Source organism: Festucalex cinctus, chromosome 9 (genome assembly GCF_051991245.1).
Source record: "Festucalex cinctus isolate MCC-2025b chromosome 9, RoL_Fcin_1.0, whole genome shotgun sequence".
Taxonomy (NCBI): Eukaryota; Metazoa; Chordata; class Actinopteri; order Syngnathiformes; family Syngnathidae; genus Festucalex; species Festucalex cinctus.
Window position 1 is genome coordinate 12,602,215 of NC_135419.1, and position 25,067 is coordinate 12,627,281.

Below are 25,067 nucleotides of genomic sequence, written 5' to 3' on the forward strand. Positions count from 1 at the left end.
CATGCCTTTTAAACACATTTAAACTTTGTAAAACACATTAACACATTGTTAATTTCTAATCCGCTAATCGCAAAAATCCACCTATGATTGACTGCCATTGAATTGCATTGGGGAAAAAGAAAAACAAAATAAACTCCCGCAAAATCCTTCACAAACTTCTGATGAACATTCAATATACGTTCACTGTGACAAAAAATGGGAGGGAATGGTGTAAAACTGACAACTAACGCTACCAACAAACGAAGGTGATATTTCAATCTTGACCGGATCTAAGAGGCTAACTAGCTTAGCTACGCTAACGCTAGCTAGGTTGAGGTTAGTAGCAACATAGATTTAAAATGGAACCAAATTCAAAAAATATCTTTGCTCTGCCGTTACCAAGATCAATTCAGATTTTTTTATTTTTATTTTTTTTGGTGGCTAATATCCATACGAATAAACAAAGGTGGATTTTTGGCGGGAGTCTAAGCTCTAATAGTCAGACAGCACTACACGAAAGTAAACTCACCGGTGTTAGGAATCGTCAGCCTGCCGCCCAAGAAGTTGAAGGTCCCATAAGAAGTGTTGGCCACGTCACGGGACAGCGTTTTAAAGTAGCTCTGAGTGGACAACCTGCTCACAAAGTCGGCGGGGTCCGAATTGAGCTTTCCATTGTGCAGCGTGTGCGAACCCTTGGGAAGCGGGTCCAGCAGAGGCCCGTTGGTCATGGAAAACTTTCCGGTGGCGTCGTGTCGGGCCCGCAGGGTGCCCTGGTAGCTGGTGGTGGTGGTGGTTAGATCGGGCTGGATGGTGAGCAAATGAGAGTTCTCTGTTTGGGTGATAAAAGATGAAGAGAAAACAATGAGTGGCGAGCTGATTAGCTCACGCCGGCAGACCTCACACACGCCGATGCTGTCACAACACCAAGAAAAGTGACAGAAAAACAGGAAAGACACATGGCGCCGAGAAAGACACACACACTCTCGACAATGCACAAACAGCCCAGACAGTTGACAGCCCTCCCCTCCTCTCTCCATTTGTCTCTTTAACAGCTCAACAATTAATACCAAACAACTCAGATACTGCTTTTTTTTTTTTTTTTTTTTTTTTTTTTTTTTAAAGTGAATCACAAACAGCAGCCCACTTCTCCATCCCCAAGTCACAGTCGTGTTTCTACTACTTGTGAATAAAAAGCTCACAGGCGCACACAGTGTGAGAGGGGAAAAAAGAAGATGCAATTCTTGACAATGAGGTGATGGCAAGCAGTGTCAGGCAATCTGATAAACACACACGTATCTTTCTTACACTGAACCACTACGAACACATCCACATGGGGAAGACGCACAGTACTAAAGCCACGTTCCCATCAAGCAATACGGTTGAATTCAGATTGCCACTACCTGTTGGTATTGTAAATCCTGATCTAGGTCAAGGGTACGAGCATAGGACGGCAATAGTGATACAAAAAGCGTGATGTCATATGAATAATAATAATTCTGAAGAAATTCCTTTGGCGTGTTTGCAAAAATCACCAAAACAACAATGACTAATCGCTTTGAGTTCATTTGGAAAGCTAAAATGGAGCAAGCCGGAATACAAGCATGCCGTAAAGGAATTCACTAAGAAGGAAGCGACAAAGTCTTTATCCGCGGACCTTTTTAAAAGGGCAGGTTTTGTGTTATTTCCATTCTTGTTTCAAAGCAACAATTTTCTGTCAACTGGTCAACAGTGTGTCTCGCGCCGTTCTGCCCCACTGGTTTGTACACCAGGGAATCAAAAACAAGTACCAAAGGTTAAAGTTTTAAAACTTATTTTGGTACATTTCACAGCTTCTAATGTGTACAGTGGAACTTTGCAGAAGACCAGCAGAGAGAAAATCTCACAACGTCCCTTCTGAAGTAGCTGTTGGTCTGTTAGCTTCCGAGTTAGCTATAATGGTCACACATTTGAATTGTGCTGACTCTCTTGGCAAAAGATACTTAAAAAAAGACTAGGGCAGGTTAAAATGTGGCAGCCATATTAACAGGGGAGAAAGTCCGTTCAAATGTAATGCAAAGAATGGTTGTTAGCTTAGCATTGCCGAAGATACGCAGCTCCAAAGGAGAATGTAGTCTGGAGCTATTATGGCTGGTTTTATTGGACATCTTGACCATGCTAGTTTTAGTATAATATAAAGTTGAGGTTTTTTTTGTTTTGGTAAAGGTCTTAACGATGGCATTTAATTGTAATGGTGGTGAAAAAAAGGAAAATTTAACATTATCCAAACAAAGTAAGTTTAGATTAGACCTGTTTTCTATTTAATATACTTTTGTACTGTACTGGGTGTTTTTAGAGCACAAAGTACTAATAGACTAGGGATGGGGCCCCAGGGATCAGGGCCCCTTTATTAACTCATTTACTCCCAAAGACGTATTTATACGTTTATTTTTTGTTTTTGTTTTTTTAATGCTAGAGCATACAGAAGGCTTTGATGCAGCCTCTCAACTGCAAAGAACGGTTGCAGAAATGGTAGTTATTACACAAACGGCCAGCAGGTGGCAGCAGAGCAAAGGAGATCAACCAGGGCCATGTAGAAAAAAAGCTCAATTACTTACAAATTTAAATAGATTAGTGAAAACTGATGAAACTTAGCTCTCTTCTAATGATAATTGCTGCAAAACGGAAACAGATAGAAACATACTTTTTTTTCCTGATGAAAGAAGAGACTTTAATCTTTCTTTTTCCATGCTTTTATAGCAATAGAACACAATATTCTGTGGGCCTTGCAAAATCAGTCAAAATCCAGTAAAACAGCCGGGAGCGAACGGGACTGCTTCTGTGAAAATGGCTGGGAGTGAATGAGTTAAACACCCTCCAAAAGAAAATTTTTATTGATTTTTTTTTCCCCGCCAAATTTCAAAACATCCTTTATACACTTTCCGTTTTGGGGGAGTCCAAACTATCAAAAATTATTGAACAAAAATATTTAATAGAATGTGAATTTGCATGTGCCGAACTGTGAATATGCATCAACTGTAGTGTTAAGTTGCAATATCACCATTCAACACTAGATGAAAGACATGGCTTAGTTGGTCTTAAACTGCCCTATACTACAACATGAGTAGGCCCAATATTTTTTTTTTTGCAGATTTAGAATGATATGCAACACAAGCATAGTACCTCAATAGCATTAAGAATTTGAGTGAGATTATTTTTGAGGGGAAAAAATTGCACAAAATTAGCTCTTAGGTTGGTTTGCTGTTCAGCAGTTTTGTGCCGTCCTTGAATGTCATTTTTATGCACAAGAGCCCTTTGCACTGGAGAAAAGAAAGAAGAAGAAAACAAATCACAGCATGTGGTATTTTTTTTTCAGTTTGCTTCAAACCCTTTGATGCTTGCTGATCTGAAAAAAGGTATTATTAAAAAAATGAACTATATTAAGAGCACATATTTTGCTCATGTCCAAAATAGTATTTTTGTCATACATCTGTTTAGGAAGTGCATGGACCTATGTGGCCCCCTAGTAGCACTGATGAAAAATTACAGAACTGAATGGCATCCCTTGGCGGAAACGTGGCCTCACCATACATATCGAAGAATGCGGGACCGTCACAGCGGGCAGACAGATCGACGGACGCACGGAGGAGAGTAAAGCAAAGAATAGTGTCCTACTGCTGTGGGTGAGGGGCCTGCGTGGCCGCGGCGCCCACACACCTGGCTTGCTGGGCTTGATGCCCATCGGCTGGAAGCCAGTCGTGAGAATGGACGAGTCGGCCACGTCGGCGTCCAGGCCTGCCTTCTTGCGCCGGTACACCAGCACCACGATGATGAGCAGCAGGGTCAGACACAGAGCCACCGCCACCATGCCCACGTAGAGCGCCACGTCTTCCGTTCCGCTCACGGCTGCAAAAAAAAAAAAGAAGAAGAAATAAAAGGCCTGGAATTATTTACAAGCAAAAAGGCTCCCTCAGGTGTAGCATGGAAATACCTGTGGGCTCCTGCTAGGAGTTTTATTACCTGCTGTGTAAAGGTCTCAATTCGTTTAATCGAATAAAATCAGTTACGACATTTGGCGCTTTAACGCTGCTTGACATCCCTGAAGGTTTCACACAGAGTTAAGAGAATGCATTAGCAAATATTACACCACCAGCCGGATATAAATGGCTCGACTTTTATTCAAATTTGTAGACAATTCAAAAGAAAACAGGTTCTGTCTTTCTTCTTCCCCTCATTTCTGCCGCGGATAAATATTCATGTCTTCCTCCGCCCTTTGTCTTTTTCCTATGAGAACACAACACCACTGAAAGAGAGAAAGTGGATTTGCCGAGTATGTGATTCAAATCTCTCATATAGAATATATTGGTCTCTCAAAAGCATGGTAACCGAATACAGTGTGGAAATGATAACTGCGCCCAGACAAACGTTCATACATTTGTGCGCGCGAGAATGGGATTTGCCATGGCTGTCGACCTGGAGGATTTTCATGGCGGGGGAGGAAGATGTTCCTGGGGCCTTTGTGGAGGGCATTGTCCCAGGGATCCAACGGGGGCGTAGTAGCGTCAAGCGAACACAGTCAAAAAGGGGACACATTCAGCCGCAGCCGAATCCTTTCAAGTACACAGAACATCGGCGAAGGTTAAAGCACGGCTGGTTGGTGTGTGCCGAGTTGACAGCGAAAGGACAAGGACAGAAGAAGGAAGACAATTCAAAGCAGAGAAGGCAGAAAATACAAGAATAGGAGAGCAGCAAAACAAGATGGCATGCAACAGCGAATAAAGTGTGATTTATAAAAGATCTGAAATAATTGGAGTAGGCTAAGAAGAAACTAGATCATCATTAGTTATGACATATTTTAAGGACACATTGGGGTTTTTCCACTAGTGTGCATGTGTACTGCTTCTCAGGAACTAGAAACTGGAAGCACAAAGTTGACACATTTTAATTGGTGTGAATACATCTGACACATGAAAGTCTATATGTTAGTAGACTTGTACCAATCAGGTACAGTATACATCACATATCCTCGCAATTTATATTTTTGACATTTGTTCCACAACAAGATTGTTCTTGTTCTCCTGTATGCCCTGTTAAAAATATAACAATATAAAGTCCACCTTTATCAAGTCCAAGTCAGTAATATAGCGAACACCGGTTATTTTGTTTACTAGCAAATTGTGCTAATGTTGCTGATGCAAAGCTAATAATATTCTGACTAAAAAAACAAAAAAGATTGATTCCGTGAAGTATGGAAAAAGTGTTACGAAGCAGCTCACATGACCGAGCGGATTCATCCAAACAAACATTACACCACTTAAACAGTCAGTAATATGGCAGACATTGGCTATGTTGTATGCTAGCAAACTGTGCTGAAGTTGCTGCTGTGAAGCTCACAGTATTCTGACCAAAAAAAAAAAAAAAAAAAAAATGGTTCTGTGAAACATGGACAAACTAATGTTACCAGTCAGCTCTAATGATGAAGGGGACTCATCCTAACAAACATTACACCACTTACCCAGTCAGAAACATAGGTAACACTGGCTATGTTGTTTGCGAGCAAACTGTTCAAATAAACCAAGTCCTGACAACTTGGATGATGAACGTTTTGCGCATCTTCCAGAAAGACAAGTTGATTTTAGCTGAACTGAGGCTAATTGATTAATTGGATGTATGGATCGTGCTGATTTCAAAGAGCATCACGAGCTGTGCGCAATTCAATTACATGAGCTTGCGACTGAGGGGAAGATAAATGTTTCATTAGTATCCATTCATCATGGGAAGGAAGCTAAACATTGAGATTGAAGCATTATTACACATGTTCTTGCTCAGACAGACAATCCGAACAAATCCTACACATTTCACAACAAACAGCATTATGCCGTGATAAGGCTAACATTTGACGATACAAGGCTTGGAATGACAAAAACAAACATGGATGCTAATGTTAGCTTATCCTGTTGCCATACCTTATCTCTGCTCGCAGCAGTATTACACACCGCCTCCTTAATCCTCCAGGGAATAAGCAATGTGCTTTAACCGAAACAAAGCTAGCTAAACCTTTCAACCTCCTACGGTGTTGTGTCCAAAAATTAGAAAGAGACTACACCTCTTGTCAAATCTTCCAAATTCAATTGTCTGGGTGAGTCAAAGGCCATACAAAAGGCAATGCTGTGGTATTTGGACTTGTGAGTCTAGTGAGAGACGAGCAGACAATACAATGCTTGTCAGCTAACTGCTAATTGGATAAACATTGCCTTGAACTGGCTTTTTGGCTGTTTAGTCTTTAAGGGCGAACCAAAGGCACCGAGCAAATGCGCGATGCATGGATCCAGTGTCTCCCGTGCGTACCTTTCTCAAAGTCGAGCAAAGTATGTCAATCAGGTGAGGCTTTCTGGTCCTCCTTCCACATTCCGTCGGTATTCTCACATCCTTATCGGAGCATCACAGAGTGAAGTTTTATCTGCCCCGCCAGGTGTCACCGCCAAACGATCCCGATGCTCACTTACAATCCTGACCGGCATCTGCTCTCAGCTACTCGGCCCCGCTCATTGATTTTGCTGATGCCAGTTAATAACGGAGAGGGCATTTATCACACTTTAATTGACATAGTTAATCAGGCTATATAATTGAATGGGCTTTATGCTCACACAAACGAATACCCCCAATCTTTCTTTCACCCATTTTACGGTCCATCATGTCACTCCATCATTCATTGCTACTTCGTCTAATTGCTGTTATAGAACTTTTGATTCAGCGTGCGTGACCTCACTTTATGATGGATGCCCATCTGTGAGGAGTGTCAAAAGACCTCCGGCCGATCATTGTACTTTAAATTCAGCAGCTCAGACGGTCCGTTTAGGGATTCCGTTTTGAGACAGGCCCATAATTCATCTCGTCAGTGCCCACAAAGCTGAAGTTTTGAACTCTTGTGGCATTGGAAGTCACACCTGTAAGGCCTGCTGCCGCTATGATACATCAAGAACTTTTGCAGCCCCCTTCCCGGAGTATTTATCATGAGCCTCGGGAATATATTTCATCCCATGGCCATTCCCAGTCACCCGGCTGAAGATGAATCACGCTGGAGTTCTTCAGGTCAGGGATATGTGGCTAGTAAAACTCTCAAAGTGAATGTGACCATTACTTTCGTCACAATACAGTCATCCTATCCCTCAGCAAAGCCCCGGTGAAATATAGGCCTGAACAAATGCTCATCCGTTTTTCATGCCACCTCTGACCCCGCAGTGACAAACAAAATCACGACAAAAACATCAGATGTCGCTCCGCTAAATTAACCCTCAAAGCAAAAGGGTGATTATGAGTTTGATGCTATCAGCCAAAACAGCATCCTGAAGCAAATCAAGTTTATGACCGTCATCACAATCACACAGCCAGATTTTTTTTTTTCCGACATAATCTTCTCCCACTATCCTTGTGGTGCCCTTCACCACCTGTCTGCCTTTTTGCCGAGTGCCGATGTCTTCATCGTTTGCAGCGTGTGATTATCGCTTCATTTTGCCGTTTTATGAAACGTATGCTGCTGAGGTCTGTTTGTTTTTGAGAGAGGCCACAACAAAACTCATCGCAGCACATGTATTCTTCAACATACACCTTTTGTGGGCCCTATTTTCCTGGAAGGGTGCTCGTGTGCTTGGAATAAAAACGGGTACATGATTTTTTTATTTGGGTGTCAGGGCAAGTAGAGTCCACCGTGACTGAGGCCGCATTGTGCCTTCTGGAAGTTTGCCGACTGCCGTGCCCCAGGCGCATCTCACAATTTGGTGACAGAAAATAGACTATGGTTGGCGTAACAAAAAAAAAAAAAGTACACTAGACTTTAGACTCGCAAGAAACAGGTCTAACTTGTGGAGCAGGTGGCGTCAAGAGATTGTGGTGGATTGGACACGTGTGGTGGACTGTAGTCAGGGGCAGACTGGTGTGGGTAATTTTGGGAGTTTATAATAAATATCAATAGAGAACAACAACAACAACAACAACAAACATGGCGGCGGCGCGTGACCAGCGCGAGGCTCAGTGTCTCTCCAGAGTTTGCTATTTAGCGTTTCTTTACTTACTGCTGACTGGATTATTCATCCAGAATTGTTCCGCGCGGCTCTTCAAAAGTAGGAAGGAGCTCCTGCACATTCGGACTCAAACTCCTGACAGTTTTATTGCCGATCTCCGACTCATCCCAGAGATCTCCAGAGCACCGGAGGCTGCTCACTCTGCCCGCCCAGGCGGAAGTGCACGCAGACGGCGGCGAGTACGTAAACAAAGGCGGGGGCGGCGTGGAGGGTTACAAGCTAAGCTAAAGCTAACACCACATCGGCTCCCCCTACCTAGCATTTTCCTCGCCAATGTCCGTTCTTTGGCAAATAAAATGGATGAAATACGACTCTCCATCGCTAATAATAAACGGATTATGGACTCAAATGTTATGGTTTTTACTGAAACGTGGCTAAATAATAGCTACCCGGACAATGCTATTGAGTTAGCAGGACGTCATTTACACCGAGCTGACAGGACAATAGATGACTCCGGCAAGACCAGAGGTGGAGGTTTGTGCATTTACATTAACAAAGCTTGGTGCATGGTCTCTGCCACGATCGAAAGATATTGCTCACCTAGTGTAGAGTTTTTAATGGTCAAATGTAGACCTTTTTATCTTCCTCGAGAATTCACTTCCATTATACTCACTGTAGTGTATAGCCCCCCGGATGCTAATGCTAAAGTAGCTATGAAAGAACTTTATGCCGCTATTAGCAAACACCAGGCCAAACATCCCGAGGGTGCTTTCATTGTTGCTGGTGACTTTAACCACTGCAATTTGAAGACAGTCCTCCCCAGATTCCATCAACATGTCTCCTGCCATACTAGAGGGGACAAGATCTTGGATCATGTTTACTCCAATTTGGCTGGAGCATATAAAGCAACACCCCTCCCCCACATCGGGCAATCAGATCATCTCTCCCTGTTCCTCACACCTCGGCATTCACCACTCATCCAACGTGTGAAACCAATTGTAAGGACAATAAAAGTATGGCCAGTTGGGACAGATGCTGTGCTCCAAGACCGATTCAAAAACACAGACTGGAATGTGTTCACCAACGTAGATTTGAATCAGTACGCCTCGTCTGTACTGAACCACATCTCCACCACTATAGACAGCATCACCACCCAGAAACAGATTACTATGTACCCTAATCAGAAGCCTTGGATGAATAGGAATGTCCGACTCTTGCTGAAAGCTCGCAACAGCGCCTTCAGGTCAGGGGATGCACAGGCCTATAGCACAGCCAGGGCTGATCTGAAGAGGGGCATCAAGAAGGCCAAACGCCACTATAAGGAGAAGGTAGAAGAGCACTTCTCCAACTCCAATCCCCGTCGCATGTGGCAAGGATTACAGACGATCACAGATTACAAGACCACCAGACCTTCCCCCGCTTCCTCTGATATCTCATTTCTCAATGAGCTCAACAACTTTTATGCTCGTTTTGAGAGGAAGAACTTAACAACTGCAACCAAGGCAGATGTGACTCCGGACCACCAACCATTGACTCTCTCCTCCAACGATGTAGGAGAGATGTTGAGCAAGATTACAGTATACAAGGCTGCGGGTCCTGACGGCATTCCTGGACGAGTTCTTAGAGCGTGTTCTGGTGAGCTGGCAGGTGTACTTACAGACATATTCAACCTCTCCTTGGCTCATGCTGTGGTACCAACCTGCTTTAAATCCACCTCCATCGTACCAATACCCAAAAACTCCATCCCATCAAGCCTCAGTGACTACCGTCCGGTAGCCCTCACCCCGATCATTGCAAAGTGCTTTGAGCGGCTGGTCTTGGTACACCTCAGATCTTGTCTTCCCCCCACCTTGGATCCCCACCAATTTGCCTATCGGCAGAACAGGAGCACAGAGGATGCCGTCTCCATAGCGCTGCACTCTGTTCTCTCACATTTGGATAATAAAAACACCTACGTTAGAATGCTGTTCATAGACTTTAGTTCTGCATTCAATACAGTCAGCCCCTCAAAACTCATTGCAAAACTTATGGATCTAGGCATCAGTCCCCTCATGTGCAACTGGTTACTGGATTTCCTGACTAGCCGGCCTCAACATGTCCGACTAGATAATTATTGTTCATCTACCATCACTATAAATACCGGCGTGCCACAAGGCTGTGTGTTGAGTCCCTTCCTTTACTCTCTTTACACCCATGACTGCAGACCTTTCAGTGGTTCCAATACCATTATTAAGTTTGCAGATGACACCACGGTGATTGGCCTCATCAAAGACAACGATGAGGCAGCCTACAGGGAGGAGGTGGATCATCTGGCTGAGTGGTGCGACTCCAACGACTTGCTGCTCAACACTGAGAAGACCAAGGAGCTAATTGTGGACTTCAGGAGGAATGCAGCCCCACATACACCCATCCACATTAAAGGGATGGTGGTGGAGCGTGTGAACAACTTCAAGTTCCTGGGAGTCCACATCTCTGAGGATCTCACATGGACAACTGGCTGCTCCAAGCTGGTTAAAAAGGCTCACCATCGGCTCTTCTTCCTCAGGGCTCTGAGAAAGAACCATCTGTCCTCACATATTCTGGTGAACTTCTACCGCTGCACTATTGAGAGTATTTTGACCAATTGCATCACAGTTTGGTATGGAAACTGCTCAGCTATGGACCGGAAGGCTTTGCAGAGGGTGGTGAAAGCCGCCCAGCGCATCGCCGGTGCACCACTCACCTCTGTTGAGGACATCTATATGAGGCGGTGCCTGAAGAGGGCGAAGAAAATCACGAAAGACTCCAGTTATCCAGCACATGGACACTTTACCCTCATGCCCTCTGGAAGGCGTTACAGGAGCCTCCGGACTAAGACCACTAGATATCAGAATAGCTACTTCCCTACTGTTGTTAGACTCCTGAACACTGTCTCCTGATCATAATTGCACTACTGTAAATAAATATCTGTAAATACTGTAGAGATAGTCATATACAATTATTTAGCTGTTTATCAATATTATATACATATTTATATCCTGCCATAATGTGTATATACTAAATCGATCTTATTTTTAAACTATATAATTTATTCTTGCTAAAGCACTTCTGGATGGATGCAAACTGCATTTCGTTGTTCTGAACTTGTGACAGTGCAATGACAATAAAGTTGAATTCTATTCTATTCTATAATAATAATAATAATAACAATAATAATAATAATAATAATAATGATAATGATAATAATAATAAATAGAATAGTTCGTCTGATGTACATTGCCCGTTACCCCCTCCAATTCCCGTTAAATAATATAAATTAGAAATAAAAACATAAATAAAACCCGGGACAAATTTAGTCCCCAGTCTGTCCCTGATCAAATTTAATTCATAAATGTGACAACTACGAGGGGCAATCCCTAACTTGGCAATAGCCAGATGGATATTACATATCCATCTGGTACCGCTCCACAGTAATTTCGTCGGGAAAAGGCGGCACATTCTGTACAATAACTCGAGCTGATTGGACGATGCGGCATTCTACACATTTGTTTTAACCAATCAAGGCCACGGTTGAAAATGTGTTTGTGTCCGTTCATCGTTCTTGTCGAAGAGGGGCAAAACCACGAACGTCTGACCAGCTAGAAATGCATGAAGCGCCTCTCGCTGTTCAACATTCAACAAGGAAACAGTGAGTAATTCTGCGATAACAGAATTAATTGTAGCGTCCATTCGTCCATGTTGGGTTTGTTTGTTAGACCCGGCGTCGGCGCTGGCTTCCTGGTTTCGTCACAGTTGCATATCCCGCCCCCAAACACAATGTCGCTCTGTGATTGGTCCGAACCACTTATCTGTGGGAGCGGTACAAGAATTATTCTCCGGAGTTTGTGAACTCATAAATACCGCGAGAATTCGTCTAGCGAGAGCAAGGTTAGGCAATCCCTCTCACTCCCTCTGAAATCAATTCATTGAAATTATTTTCATTATCATCTTGAAAATATTTTAATTGCACCCTGCTGACGTTTCGGCACAACTATGCGGCGCGGGGAGGGGGATGACACACGGACAATTGCACAATCATGCAAGGCCGTCCCCAAGTGCCCACGTCAAATGTGGGCCGAATACATCATCCGAAAGGTTTAATGGGAATGAGGGGAGCCGCTTCAATTAGTTGGGAGTCAACTGCGTTCCATCCCACTGTGTTAGATTTGCCTTCGGTCTTAATGAGGGAAATTAGAGATGTGTGTGAGGTCCTCTGACAAAGCACTTTCTTTGTTGCGGTACGAAAGTCGCTTTGCAGTTCTATTGTTGGATTACACTAAACAAGACTGCCTTTTGTTTCAGGGGTAAGTTTCCCAGCTCAGCTAATAGCACACAGACACGCTCCACGTATGAGAGTTGCTGACTAGCCGGAATGCAACTTGCTATTTTGCTTATTATCCCACTTCACACTGCTATTGTTTATGGGAAGACATATGCTGGCAGCAGATTGGCCAGTGTAAATACAGTCACTCCGCCTGCGTGCGTTAGGAACAATGACTGGCCGCACGTCTTGCCTCTCCGGGGAAGAGCAGCTGACCTTTGATGATGGGCTGACTGATGCTTCCCGGTTGACTGCGCCAGACTTGGCGATGGCTAAGACGTGCACATGCATGCACACAGGCGGCTTATGCATATGCAATGCACGTCCCACAAGTGTGCGGCCACCCACACGTGCCTTCCATTGTGCCAATCAGCACCAGATAAATTATTCAGTGTACTCATTCGCTTGCCCACGTCAATTAAATCCCCATTAAAAGACGGCGTTTACCAAGCAGCCACAAAGACGATTTATAACCATTTCTCACCGCACCTTGACACTCGTGACTGGATGGGAAACGGCACGATAGTCTCTCGGACAGGTTTATGATTGAAAATATAGGAAATGAAACAAAATGTGCGCTGTGAATTACGGCAAGTCTGATCTGTGATATTGAGAGATGTGCCCTTTCTTTTAATTTCTCTCATAGGATTAATAAAGTATTTTATCAGCGATCTGGCGACATAGCGAATATCTGCATGAGTCATCTAATAGGTAAAAACCACGAAAGCTAATGACAGCTCCGTGTGTAAAAATATATACATTTTAAAGGATTGAACTCAATTGCTCCCAAAAACGTATAAAAGCATTCTATTTTCAATATTGCCATGATCCCAAAAACATATTTTCAGTGTATGTTTTTTTAAGGGTTTGTTTTAATGCAGCCTCTGACCTGAAGAGGTTGCTTAACGCAATGGTAATCACCCCCCCCCCCCCCCCCAAAAAAAAAAAAAAGTCCAGCAGGTGGCAGCAGAGTAGAAGAAATCAACCAAGGCCATGTTGCAAAAAAGCCAGTTTCCCCAGTGTTTTAAACAGATTTGTGAATAATGATTAAACTTTTAGCTATATTGTAATGCTAATTGCTGCAAAACGGAGACAGATCAAAATATATCACATATATACGCAGCACGTCCTATGGTAGTGTTTGAATCAACAGAGAGGATTCCATTTTCAGGTCTATTATTAGGTAAGAAGGCATCACAACATCAGTGAGGGTGAAAATGTATATTGCAGCGGAGAGCGCTGCGCCACTGTTAATTATTTCTGTTAGCAGTTGGGCTCTTCAAGTCGCGTGCCAAGTGTGTTAAGGTATCTCTCGGCTCATTCCCAGCCTACCTGCCATTGTTTCGTGACGATCGATGGAAGTCTTGCCTGTCACTTTCATCACAAAGACGGCGTTTCAGTGAAGCCATATGCTGCAGCGAGTATTCAAAAGTAAAAAAAAAAAAAAAAAAAAAAAAGTGGGCCTGCAGCATTGTCAGGAATTCAATTTTAATGGTGCTCTCTGTTCAATGTTGTATGGCGCTGTTTGAAAAGCTTCAAGTTCATTATCAAGGTTTTTGGATGCAGCGCTGCCATAAAGGTATTTTTGAAACATTCGACTCTTTTGGAAAAAGATTACCCAAAATATTATCAACACCTCACATTATGATCCATTTGGGTGTACTTTAAAGCTTCTATGACAGTTTTTAACAAAGCATTATCACTTATGAATAGTAGCGTAACGGATTATCTTTGATCTTTGCACCACGGTCGGGCCGCATTGTCTGCCGATTAGTAGGTGAATAAAATTGAGCGTGTTTATGTGAAGGCAACATGATCACTCTACATTCACTATAAAATAGCAAGAGGGAAACTTAATTTAAACATGTCAAGGAAGTTGCAAACATAACTTAACACGCTGCCTGCGCAAATGCTAACTTCAAAAATAAAGCTTACCAAACAACTCATTGACACCATGTAAGCCTCCCTTAGGAGGCTTTTATTTTGAAGTTGGTCCGTATGGTAGCATGACGGCTAGCTTAACTTTTTTTCAACATTTGGGCTTGCCTTATCACACTTTTTATTGCCATAACATACTGTAGTTGCAACCAACATCAGCACAGCGCCATCTCAAAATCATATTCAATCGCTAATTTACGAAGCTACGAAACTGCCAGTTAAATTATGCCTTATTGTGTGATATGGCACAAGTCTCCAGCGTTAGCAGCTAGCTGCTAGTAACGAGTGCTCATCTGGCAACAGCAACTACTCCGACAGCTATTGCTTTGCTTTCTTTTTTTCTTCTTTTTCTCTGATGTGGGTACAGGCTACTTTGTAATTCACTCTCTTAAAAAAAGCAAGATAAAACGGTCTTCATTTATTGTGGGAATGCTGGAGCATTCCCACACGTTATTGTGATTTTTATTCTCCACACTTTTTTGCCGCATAACAACTCCCACATAATACTTCCAATTTACACTGTTCAAATTTCAACTAGCTTAAAAAAATTGATGCCTCATGGGGTATATATCGTTTGATCCCACATTACTTACAGTATTTGCACAATTTAACGTTTAATATCAACTTTCCCCCATTCATTTTCAATGGGACAAACAATGAACTTTTTATAAGTATCACTTTCCACCCCACTTCCATACATATAACTTTTCATTACCAGGTGTCTTACACTGCTCGTTGGCACAGTTGCTAAAGTGCATTGTCCAGTAACCAGGAGGTCATAATTTCATAATTTATCTCTCAATTTACTTCATAAACATTCCACATGCATTCAAATCTTAGCATTCAGCTATTAGCATTCAGCTTTCAGCATTCCCACATAATTTCTCCAGAAATTGCACTTAGTCTAGTTTTATAAAACATAGCTGCCCATTAAAATAAAAAATAAATGTTCAACTAAAAAAAAAAAAAAGTCGAAAATGGCTGCTTAGAATTTAGCAACATAATCATTCAGTCCATGAAGGCGTCTCACCTTTTACTGCACTTAAAGTTGTGTTCCTGCAATGATTTTAAACATTTTCAGTTTTTTTTAATTTATTTATTTATGGGGAAAAGTATTTTATAAAATAAATGAAAAAGTTCTATTTATTTAAACGATTCGATCCATGACTCAAATCTGTGATCCGATCCAAACGAATGAAATAAATGACTTTCAAGTGAGCACATTTTCAATAAAGTTTGAAGTAATTATGAGCATACTGTATATTAAAAAAAGTGTGCTTTTAGCCTGGCTTTACTTTTTAGCTAAAGCTTTGGCCTTGAAAACTGAAAAAGGACACTCGAGCCGTGTATATATTTTGTGGCCAAAGTGTATTGAATTGAAGTTCATTTAGCACTTAGTAGCCTTGGCATGCTCACAAACTTGTACAGCCTACTAATTGTGTTACATGACATCATTTCTCTGTAAGACACCGAGTGGCCCAACTAGAGTGCAGCTTGCTCTTATGTGGGCGGCTGGACACTCACTCTGTGGGCACTGCTCGCTGGTGCAGTTAAGAGACTGAAGGACCAGCCCCTGGCAGTCCTTGCCCCCGGTGCCAGGTGACGGTTGGGTGCACTCCCGGCTCCTCCACATGGCGCAGTCGGCGCCGCACGGCGACCACTTGCTCCATTCGCTCCAACCTCCATCCACTGTAAACACATATTCATGAAAAAGACAACACAGTGAGGTCAGGAGAAACTGACATGTATTTTAGCTCACGTTTGAATAACAAAAATATTTTTAAAAAAGGCAGCTGATGGAAAATATGCTCAACAAATTCATTGCAATGTATATATACATTTCATTATTATTATGATTATATTACAAGATACATTGCAGCACTCATGTAAAAGTAGTGGGCACATTTGCATGCAAGGCCTGAACAACTGATAGAAAACTCTGTTGCCATCTTGTGCAAATCTACTGGCTCTAAAATGTAAACCTGTTGGGAATGCACAAAGACATGCAAATCCACTTGCAAATGCTCAAATCCAAGCAGATGTACAGAGAAGCTGAAGATTGTTTTTGCCTTTACCTTTTCTCCTTTTGTTTATCTAGTGCATGGAAATCAGATGTAACCAAGCTAAACCTAACCGTTCAGTCACTTATTTAACCAACTCTGTACAACACGTCGCTGGGAATTTGTTCCTTAAATGTATTCATTGTACATAGCACATGTGTTAGACCACCACGTGTAATACTCATACCACAATTGCCCTATATTGGGGAAAGAAAAAAAGAGATTTTTTTTTTTCTCCTTAGGTCTCCAGTTCTCCCAAGTACTGAGCCCAAGTAACCAGTAAAACATAATATTTCTATTAAAACAAGCATTGCTGTATAAAATGTGATGTATATGGAGCAAAAATCGGTCATGCAGTAAAGAATAAGATAAGTAAAACAAGAACAAAACAATCTGTATACAAGTAAATAAAATGTACATCAATAAATTAATAATTAGGTGAATGAGTAAATAAATAAATAAATATATAGAATAAACATCAAATTCACAACACAAACTACAGCCCACACCACAAAACACCAAAACAATGTTAAGTCTCATGATGCGCCAAAATTTTATTTATGAAACACTTTAAAAACAAGCATTGGTGCATATAAAGTTCTGTACAGAGTAAAAAAAAAAAAAAAAAAAAAGGCATACAAAAACAAAAACTACAAAATTAAATCAGAACTCAAACAGTAGCGACACATGCAGACCGACATAATAAATAATCTTTAAATAAAAGATGCATATATTCTTTATCGTCATTATCAAATCAATCTGATTGTCCATGTTGTATACTGCCCTCTGGTGGCCAAGGCCGGCACACCAGACATATAATTCCCAATGAATAAGCACAAACTGTTTTGTTCTTTACATTCTATTTGTGTTAATCTTTTTTTTTTTTTTTAAATAAAAAGTATGATACTGATAAAAAAAAAAAAAAAAAAAAAAGTTACAACTTTTTTTTTGTCGGTGGCTTGATCATGCTACTAACAATTCATTCTAATGGGGAAAAGATTTCTGAGATGTATACAAATTGGTCGGATCTCAGGTATCCTTATTTCAAGTCGGGCTTGGTAATATGGCCCAAAAAATAGAATCTCCATTTATTTATTTATTTTTTTCTTCTTCTATGATTTTAATTGCATTAATAAACCCGACAAACTTTTATTTTCAAGGTTTCATTTGTTCAAAAACAAATCCTGTGCAATATGTTCAGACAACAATGTGTACTAATTTGCAATCAGTTTTAACATAAACATTCATAGCCGGTGCAAAAAATAAAAAATAAAAATAGTTGTCACAATGAAGTACTTAGTAACTATTGTCAGCACGTCTTGTCAAGCACCCATCCTGTCGACTACAGTACATCATCTTCACTCCAAGTAGAGTGCAGCCATTTTGCAACAAAGGTGAGGTGCTGGTGGCCGGGAGTGATATTGAGAGTGACGCAGCACGCAGCCTGGGGAAGGTTACCACAGGGCTAATAGGAAAAAGAGCCGTAATGAGCTCTCGTGGGGGGAGCCACACCGCCGTCTTGCTCTTCCCCGTCCCGATTGTATCAGCGGAGAGGACCTTGCCAAATGACTACGACAACGCACACACTAAAACAGCAACAACCCCTCTTCCTGGCTGACCCGAGGGCAAGGAAACGGTAGCGCTCGTTAATCCTTGCAATAAAGAGTGCAGGGGCCACGAACCTCCGAGTACGGCTGCGACCCAGAGCGGGTCAGAGGCTTTGGTTTATGAAGCAAGAGCGCGACGCCGGGTGGGATGGTACTAATATAGCACAGCTACACTGACTGATGATATTATTCGGGTTTGGCGGCAGCCCATGATTGAAATGCGGCTAAAAGCAGTCACAGGTGTGCAAATTAGGTTGTGTGCGCGGCAATGCTATAAGCTAGTCCGCTCCATATTTTGTGTGTGCGGGAAGCTGACACAGCTCGGGTTTCTATGCAGTCAGATCTGTTTGGCAGAGAGGAGCGGAACCAATCAGATAATTGTCCTTGTTTGGCATTGAGTGGACCCATCCGTGGGCCAGTGTGCTGATTATCCGAGCCGGGATTGAAAATGATTGAATAGCAAATTAGATCCTAATGAATGGCGAATGTCGCCCCTCGGTTTATCCACGCCACGGTGAAATAAAGAGATGGGATCAAAATTTGTCCTGATGAGGCCACGAGTTTCTCTTTTTGCCAGCACAAAGCAAGATTATTGGACATGCTAATCATATTTTCAAACAAAGAGGCTGGAGTGGAAATGGTATGACACTTATGAGAATGGCAATGAGAACATTTGTTTTAGTAGGATGATGAAACAAAATTAATCAAATGGTAATGTAAAATATTATGCACTTGCCCCAACCCTGCCTATTAAGAGTCATTTTTTTAAGAGTGCATTTTTTAGGATTTGCATTGCTTGGTGGGTTTGTGCATACACAAACTGTTCTCTGAAGGACTATGCTTATTACAAATTTTCCTATAAATAATAAATACAACTTTAACTCAAAATGAAATCAAATAACTGGGGATGTTCGATACCACTTTTTTTGCAGACCGATACCAGTACAAGTACTCAACTTTTAAATTGTCACCAATACCAAGTACAGATACATTTGAAATGTAAAATTCCCTCTATACACTTTGTATATTACCAAAAAAAGCATCCTTCCTTAAAATTGCATGACATTAATGGCAATTGTTCTTATAATGACTAATTTCTATTTCCTGATCCTAATAACAACCAATCACAGCTCAACTTCAGAAAACAGGTGAGCTGTGATTGGTTGTTGCCTGAGCCCTGAGCAACGGCGATGTCATTTCACTCGACAGCATGTGGCAAAATGGCCGCCCCCTGAGACGGGTAAAAGCTGGATTTTGCTGCACAACTCATAATCCACAAATGTAATATTAATCAGAATGTCAGGTTTAGGCTAGTGAGGTCATATAATACATATCATATCATATCATATATCATATCATATCATATCATCCATCCATCCATCCCTTAACTGCTTATTCCTCACAAGGCTCCCGGATAATACATATTATTGTCAAGAAATATGTATGGTTGACTTGACTTCCTCTTTAAAATTAATTAATGTCATTAATTAATTAATGACAGTTTTCCACTCTTCTTATTTCTAGATCCTGATCGGAAAAGCCACAAGAGTCCATATACGAAACCTGGTATAGATTGAGAGATTGTTTGGCAATTACTTGAGACCCGGCGTCTAAGAGGCCAGTATTTGAAGAACTATACTAAACAAATAGCATGAACCAGAAAAGTTCATTTCCTTTTAAAAATGTAACTTTGAAATCAAAACCTGGCCTGTTTTTCTTCCTTCCACAGTGTAACACAGAAATCGGATTATCCACAGAGAGTTTTTCCATTTAAAATCCCCAGGAAGGGATTGTTAACACAAGAGTGAAAGGCTGTGCAACTGATTTTCAATCAGGCAGCACCGCAGGTTTGAGGTCAGGCCGGCTCGCGAGGAGGGACGGCAATACAATAGCCCAGTGGCACGCCTCAATATGGACATGTTGTCAAGGGGGAAAGGCAAAAATGACCCCCACCATTCTTTACAGGTCAAAGCGGGGTCTGTTTGAGGCTTTTGCTCCCCAACGGCCGCTGATGGTCATAGTCCGAGTTCATCGAACACCTGTGGTTTGGCGTGTCCTTGAGGGGGACATGAGAGCAGAGGGCCATCTCTCAGTTCCTGCAGTTCTGTCAACATGTGCTGTAATGCCCCCCCCCCCCCCCCCAATCCCACCGACCTGACGACAACAGCCTTCGACAACCCCACGTGGAGGTGCATGGCAGCTCAGCCCAATGAAGTGACTGATGCAACATCACTTAATGTTGTGTATTTTTCAGAACTTCTGCACATTAAAAGTTACATTCCCCTATTGCTGGATGAATGAATGGTTATAATGGACAACTGAACAAAGCGGACATATCTCCCTTATGTTAACTAATTCAGCGGAATGAGCCAAAACGGGCGACTGAATGCGAGATGACGAGAGGGAGCCAAGGCAAATGGCAGCGAATGATTGAAAGAGCGACGGTCCAAGTCTGTCACCAGATGGCCGCGCTGCTTTCAATGTGCACTAATATGTTTTCGCTGCTATTAGCGACGTCTTGCATTTGTTCTTTGGACGCAAATGAAGTCTCCAGAACAAGCTTACTTGCTAAGGAGAACTCGACACTTGCCTGCAGTAAGAAACAGCAAAGCATATGGGCGCTGAGATGCATGTGTGCGAGCATACAACACGGCCCTGCAAACAAAACACGCACAAATACACTAGCCTCGAGTCTGTTTATTTTCCATCTAGCGGAATTCTCATGACTCCGCTGGCAAGCCTGAGGGATCAGTACAATATTTGAATAATTCACCCAAGTTAGCAATCTTTTCATGTTGTTTGCGTTCCTCTCTCACAGCTTGATTCATTTGTATGGGTCAGGTGTCGCCGCCATGCTTGTAGAACTTGGCTGCAACTATTTACAGTTGCCTCCAGTACTGCATATTTGCACAAATGTGACATTTTTCCCCGATTGTTGGCCCCCGACGAGAAAAATAGCACGGGAATGGAGTCCATGAGAATGTGTTGATGGATTATGCTGCAGATTTATATTGTGAGTTCAATAGAAAGATGAGGAAACTGAAAGTAAACAGTTGATAGAGTTAAACTCGTCACTATTTAGTCACATGTCTGCCTCAAGTGTTGATCCTGTTGTGCTCGGAGCCTCAGATTTTAGCCTCAGCCTCCTCCGTGGGCCCCTCCCAGTATGGGGCCCATCTGATCTGACAGACTGGTCTCCCTACGCCTACCCTCTAACACTTTGGGGACTTGGGCCTTTCTCGCTTCACAAGAAGAGAAGTGTGAGCGTCCTTTCACCAAGAGGAGTCACAGAACAAGCTGTTGTAGAAGTTGGCAGCCTTAAGAAGTCAGTATGAATCATGCGGCGGAAAAATACCGTGGTACTGATCCAGTTATGGAATATAATATTGGAGCACCTCATCCACACGAGCACTCAAGTCAAAGAGTGTGGCCGGACACAACAGAAGGAACAATGAAGCTTTAACCTGTAACCTATAAGCTGCAAACACAGGGCGGCCATCTTGGGACAGGGCTGCTCCATCACTCATAACATTACTGTTAATGGAGGATGGGCTCAAAAAAATAATAATAACAATAATAATATTTAAAAATTCAGTCTGAATCACAGCCACGGTAAATAAGGTTTGTAATAAACCAATCTGTTGTATTTAAATGAGTAACTCATCCAACTTACCCCCGTACTAAGATGGCTGACCAAGTGGTTACACTGCCGACCCCGCCTTGAGACATCTAGCGTTCATACCTGTGATCGTAACTGCCGACTGCCACGCATGGCTAACGGACTACACCTCCTCTTTTTTCCCCTTATAGCTCTTCAGTAACCTGCCCGACTTAAAATGGCACACGAAGGACCCTTAGCTGTCTAACAATCTACCTGAACTGAGCACTAAACTAATAATACTTGCATAAACGAGGAAGAAATGAGGAATTTACAACAGGAGAAAAAACAGAGCTGTGAACACTTGTGGCGACTGGAAAAACAAAAATGTCTACTGTCTCTAAAAATACATTTTTTTCATTGAAACTTGGGGTAAAAAAAAAAATTCTGAGCGCACGCACTGCTGGCTCAGTCCAATTCCCTTGAATGAGAGCCACCAGACGGCCGCAGCCCTGCCTCGGGTGGGGCTTTGGAGAGTGATGAAGACTACCTTTTCTTTTAGAACTGTACTTTTTACCTGTTCTAGTGACTTTTCACCGCACTTGCAACATCCTGGTGAAATGTTGTCGCGCCTGACAGGCACTGTAGACTGTAAACAGGCAGGGTTTACCAAGGTGGCCTAAGCTAAATGCTAGCATGGATGAACAAAAACCCACTTGCGGGTCAATAGTCAGACAATTTTTCAAAATTTTTCATCAATCGTCAACAAAATGGGAATTCCATTGATGGAATGGACCTTCTGTCAATATTGACGGAATTCCCACCTCTGCATATACATATATGAACATATATATATGAACATAAATAAATAGTGCTCGTACGGTGCAGAGAAATTCAAACTCGAATGGATTTGTTCATTGGAGTAAATTCATTTAGTTGGCATAAACACAGACACACAAAAGAGGCAAAGCAAATAATCCGAAGCCATCCATCTACTAATGGGGGGAAAAAAAAAAAAAAAAAAAAGCAGACAAGCTGTAACCGTACATTGGCCAGTGCAAGCAGCTCAAAAACAAACGAAATCTTTTCTGAAACAGCCTTCTGCTATACAATAAAAGCCACAACAGCACAAAGGCAATGAAAGCGCAGCACAAATACGAAGGCCCTGTAGATGCCTCTCGAGTGATACTCGAAAAGAGAGCACTACATTTAAGTAGAAATGAATGACAATGTGCATCTGTGGAAAAGGTTGACCTTTCTTGAGCAACTGCACCCTTGTAAGAGGATTTTCAGGAGAACGCTTCCGAGAATGCTAAAAAGTCCTTCTCCAAGTATATAAAGATGCTTGCAAGCTGTCCATGCGGCTGAACGTGACTCTGACATGCCTCCTTTGGTATGTCAAGGCGGGCGATTCACGGATGCCTTGCTCGTGTGTTTGATGAATCCAAAGTGAGGATTCAGATGTATTTGGGTTTGTCGCTGGCGGACTGTGCGTGAGCTTGCTGACAAATGACGGAGCAGTCGCTTCATCTCGGCCGACCAGGGGAGGCACGTTCGTGAGTACACAGCCGAGCAGCCGCGCCACTTGTGGTTGGGAAGAACAAACTTTGCATGTCCGCGGTTGTGGCGTGTCAGACTTTGGCCTTGAGGGGAACCTGCTTCAGGTGCTGACAGCTGGACTTGTCTGAGCCACTGAGACAGGTAACATGAGAGGCGGGGAGGACGTCTGGGTCACCCGCTGTTGCAAACCCACATGACTGACAGGGGCGTGACAGCAAAGCTTGTTGTTTTCTCACAATACAGTGGAACCACCAAAGGTCAAACGCAAAACGCCTCGCTTGACTCAATGAGCATCTTAAGGATCAACTACAACAATGTTTTGCTTTTCATTTGTCATTTTAGTTTGATTCAAGCATCAAAGTGATGGAAAAGTAGAAAAATGTACTGGTAACTATTTGGGCTCTGCCAATTGGCTGTTAGAATCGAAATGCCAAATCAGAATTTGACTCAGAATGGGTCATAGCATTGTAGCATCTCTCTCGTCTCAGAATGTGTGACATATACATGCGAGATCATGTCACGTGAAAAGTGCGTTGCCTTTGAGCTGGACACCTGGAATATTTTGTGCGTGTGTTGGAATATTTTGCCAGCTAAGTGCGCAGAATCAAGTTCACCTATTTAATTAAACTACCTTGGAAAAGTAGTGTGGTGGCCATTGCCATTAGCATCGGGTACCTCACTTCTAGCTAGTAGCAGCTAGCTGCTAACGCTGACGACTAGTGCCATATTATACAATAAGAGCGTAATGACCGTGTTTTTACCGCCCTAAATTAGCGACTGAACATAATTTTGTGATGATTCTGTGTTCATGTTGAGGACGACTTCAAAAGAAAAGCCTGCCATTAATTTCTCCTTGTATGATAGCTAAGAATGTTATTTAAGACATTGCCTGTAGAGTTGTTATTACATTATTTTATGGTGCTGACAGTTTGAGCCTGAAACAAATTCTCTTTATTTGATATAAGGAAACATGAGAATAACTTGTAGGTCAATCAGTGCCACAGGATGGATTGTTTGACTTTTGAGATTCCACTGTAAATAAACTAAATATGTATTTTCAAAGACAACAATTCATTTTCTGCCGCAACACTGTAAAGCTGACATTACTCACGTTTTCTTTATGGGGTGAGAGACAAGAGGAAGGTTTGGTCCAACAATAGCAAGACTGACAATCTCTCCATGGTCATAGAGGTGCTTTTGCTACAGGGGAATGTCAAGCATCCCTGGACAACTCATTCAATTGAATTGAATTTAATCACCAATTGCTTGAGAGCTAATAGCACCAGATCCATCCAGATAGCACCCTGAACGAGCATCACGCGAGTTCGCCTCCATCCACTTGCTGGGTTAGGTTACTTCCACTCACGCTTGACATCTGCTGATGTCTTTACATGGGCGATGTGTAACACAATAGCTAGATTCACGGAGGAAAATAACCTCTGTTTTAGCATGGGAGAGGCTGCTGCCAACAGAGGTGTAGGATTTCACATGCCGTCTGCTGTTTGATCCGCAGGCAGCACATCAGCCATTGCTGGTTTGTACGCAATCAAGCGTTTTTCCTCTTCCTGTATTCTTTGCTCCTTTCACCTATAACCTCGTTTTCATACGCAGCACTCTCGCCGTCATGCTATCTCTGGCCAATGCAGGACTGCAAATGAAGCAGGCTGCAACTCAGGCTACAAAGGATCGATATCCGTTGCTCAGTATCAGGCGAGGCACTCCCTGCCTCTTGGAGTCTCTCATGAGAGAGAGACCGGGCAGGGAAATGAAACGCCCCCGACTCTTACGACGTAAACATAGCACACAGGCCGCCATAATTCACCCTTTTATTGCCCGTATTTACTACACAGCTTTAGCTGCAAACAATAACAAATGTAGTAGCTGGTCTGACACAGCAGCATGGCTGGCTGGGACTATATCTCTTAAATCAGAGAGGTCTATGAAATAAGAGCAGGGTCTTCATAAAAGATAATGAGATATGTGAACAAA

General features: G+C 42.4%; 1 protein-coding gene across 7 annotated transcripts in view; it reads right to left on the reverse strand.

Moving 5' to 3' along the window:
• Window positions 1-25,067, reverse strand: part of unc5a (unc-5 netrin receptor A) — a 197,699-nt gene that overhangs the window by 41,410 nt on the left and 131,222 nt on the right. For 5 of the 7 annotated variants that reach the window (XM_077532743.1, XM_077532746.1, XM_077532745.1 and 2 more), the window contains 3 exons: window positions 15,778-15,942; window positions 3,631-3,861; window positions 509-808 (listed from right to left, as the gene is read on the reverse strand). In XM_077532743.1, coding sequence (XP_077388869.1) covers window positions 509-808; window positions 3,631-3,861; window positions 15,778-15,942 — 696 coding nt within the window. The remainder of the gene's footprint in view (window positions 1-508; window positions 809-3,630; window positions 3,862-15,777; window positions 15,943-25,067) is intronic. The other 2 variants (XM_077532744.1, XM_077532749.1) reach the window with 1 other exon arrangement.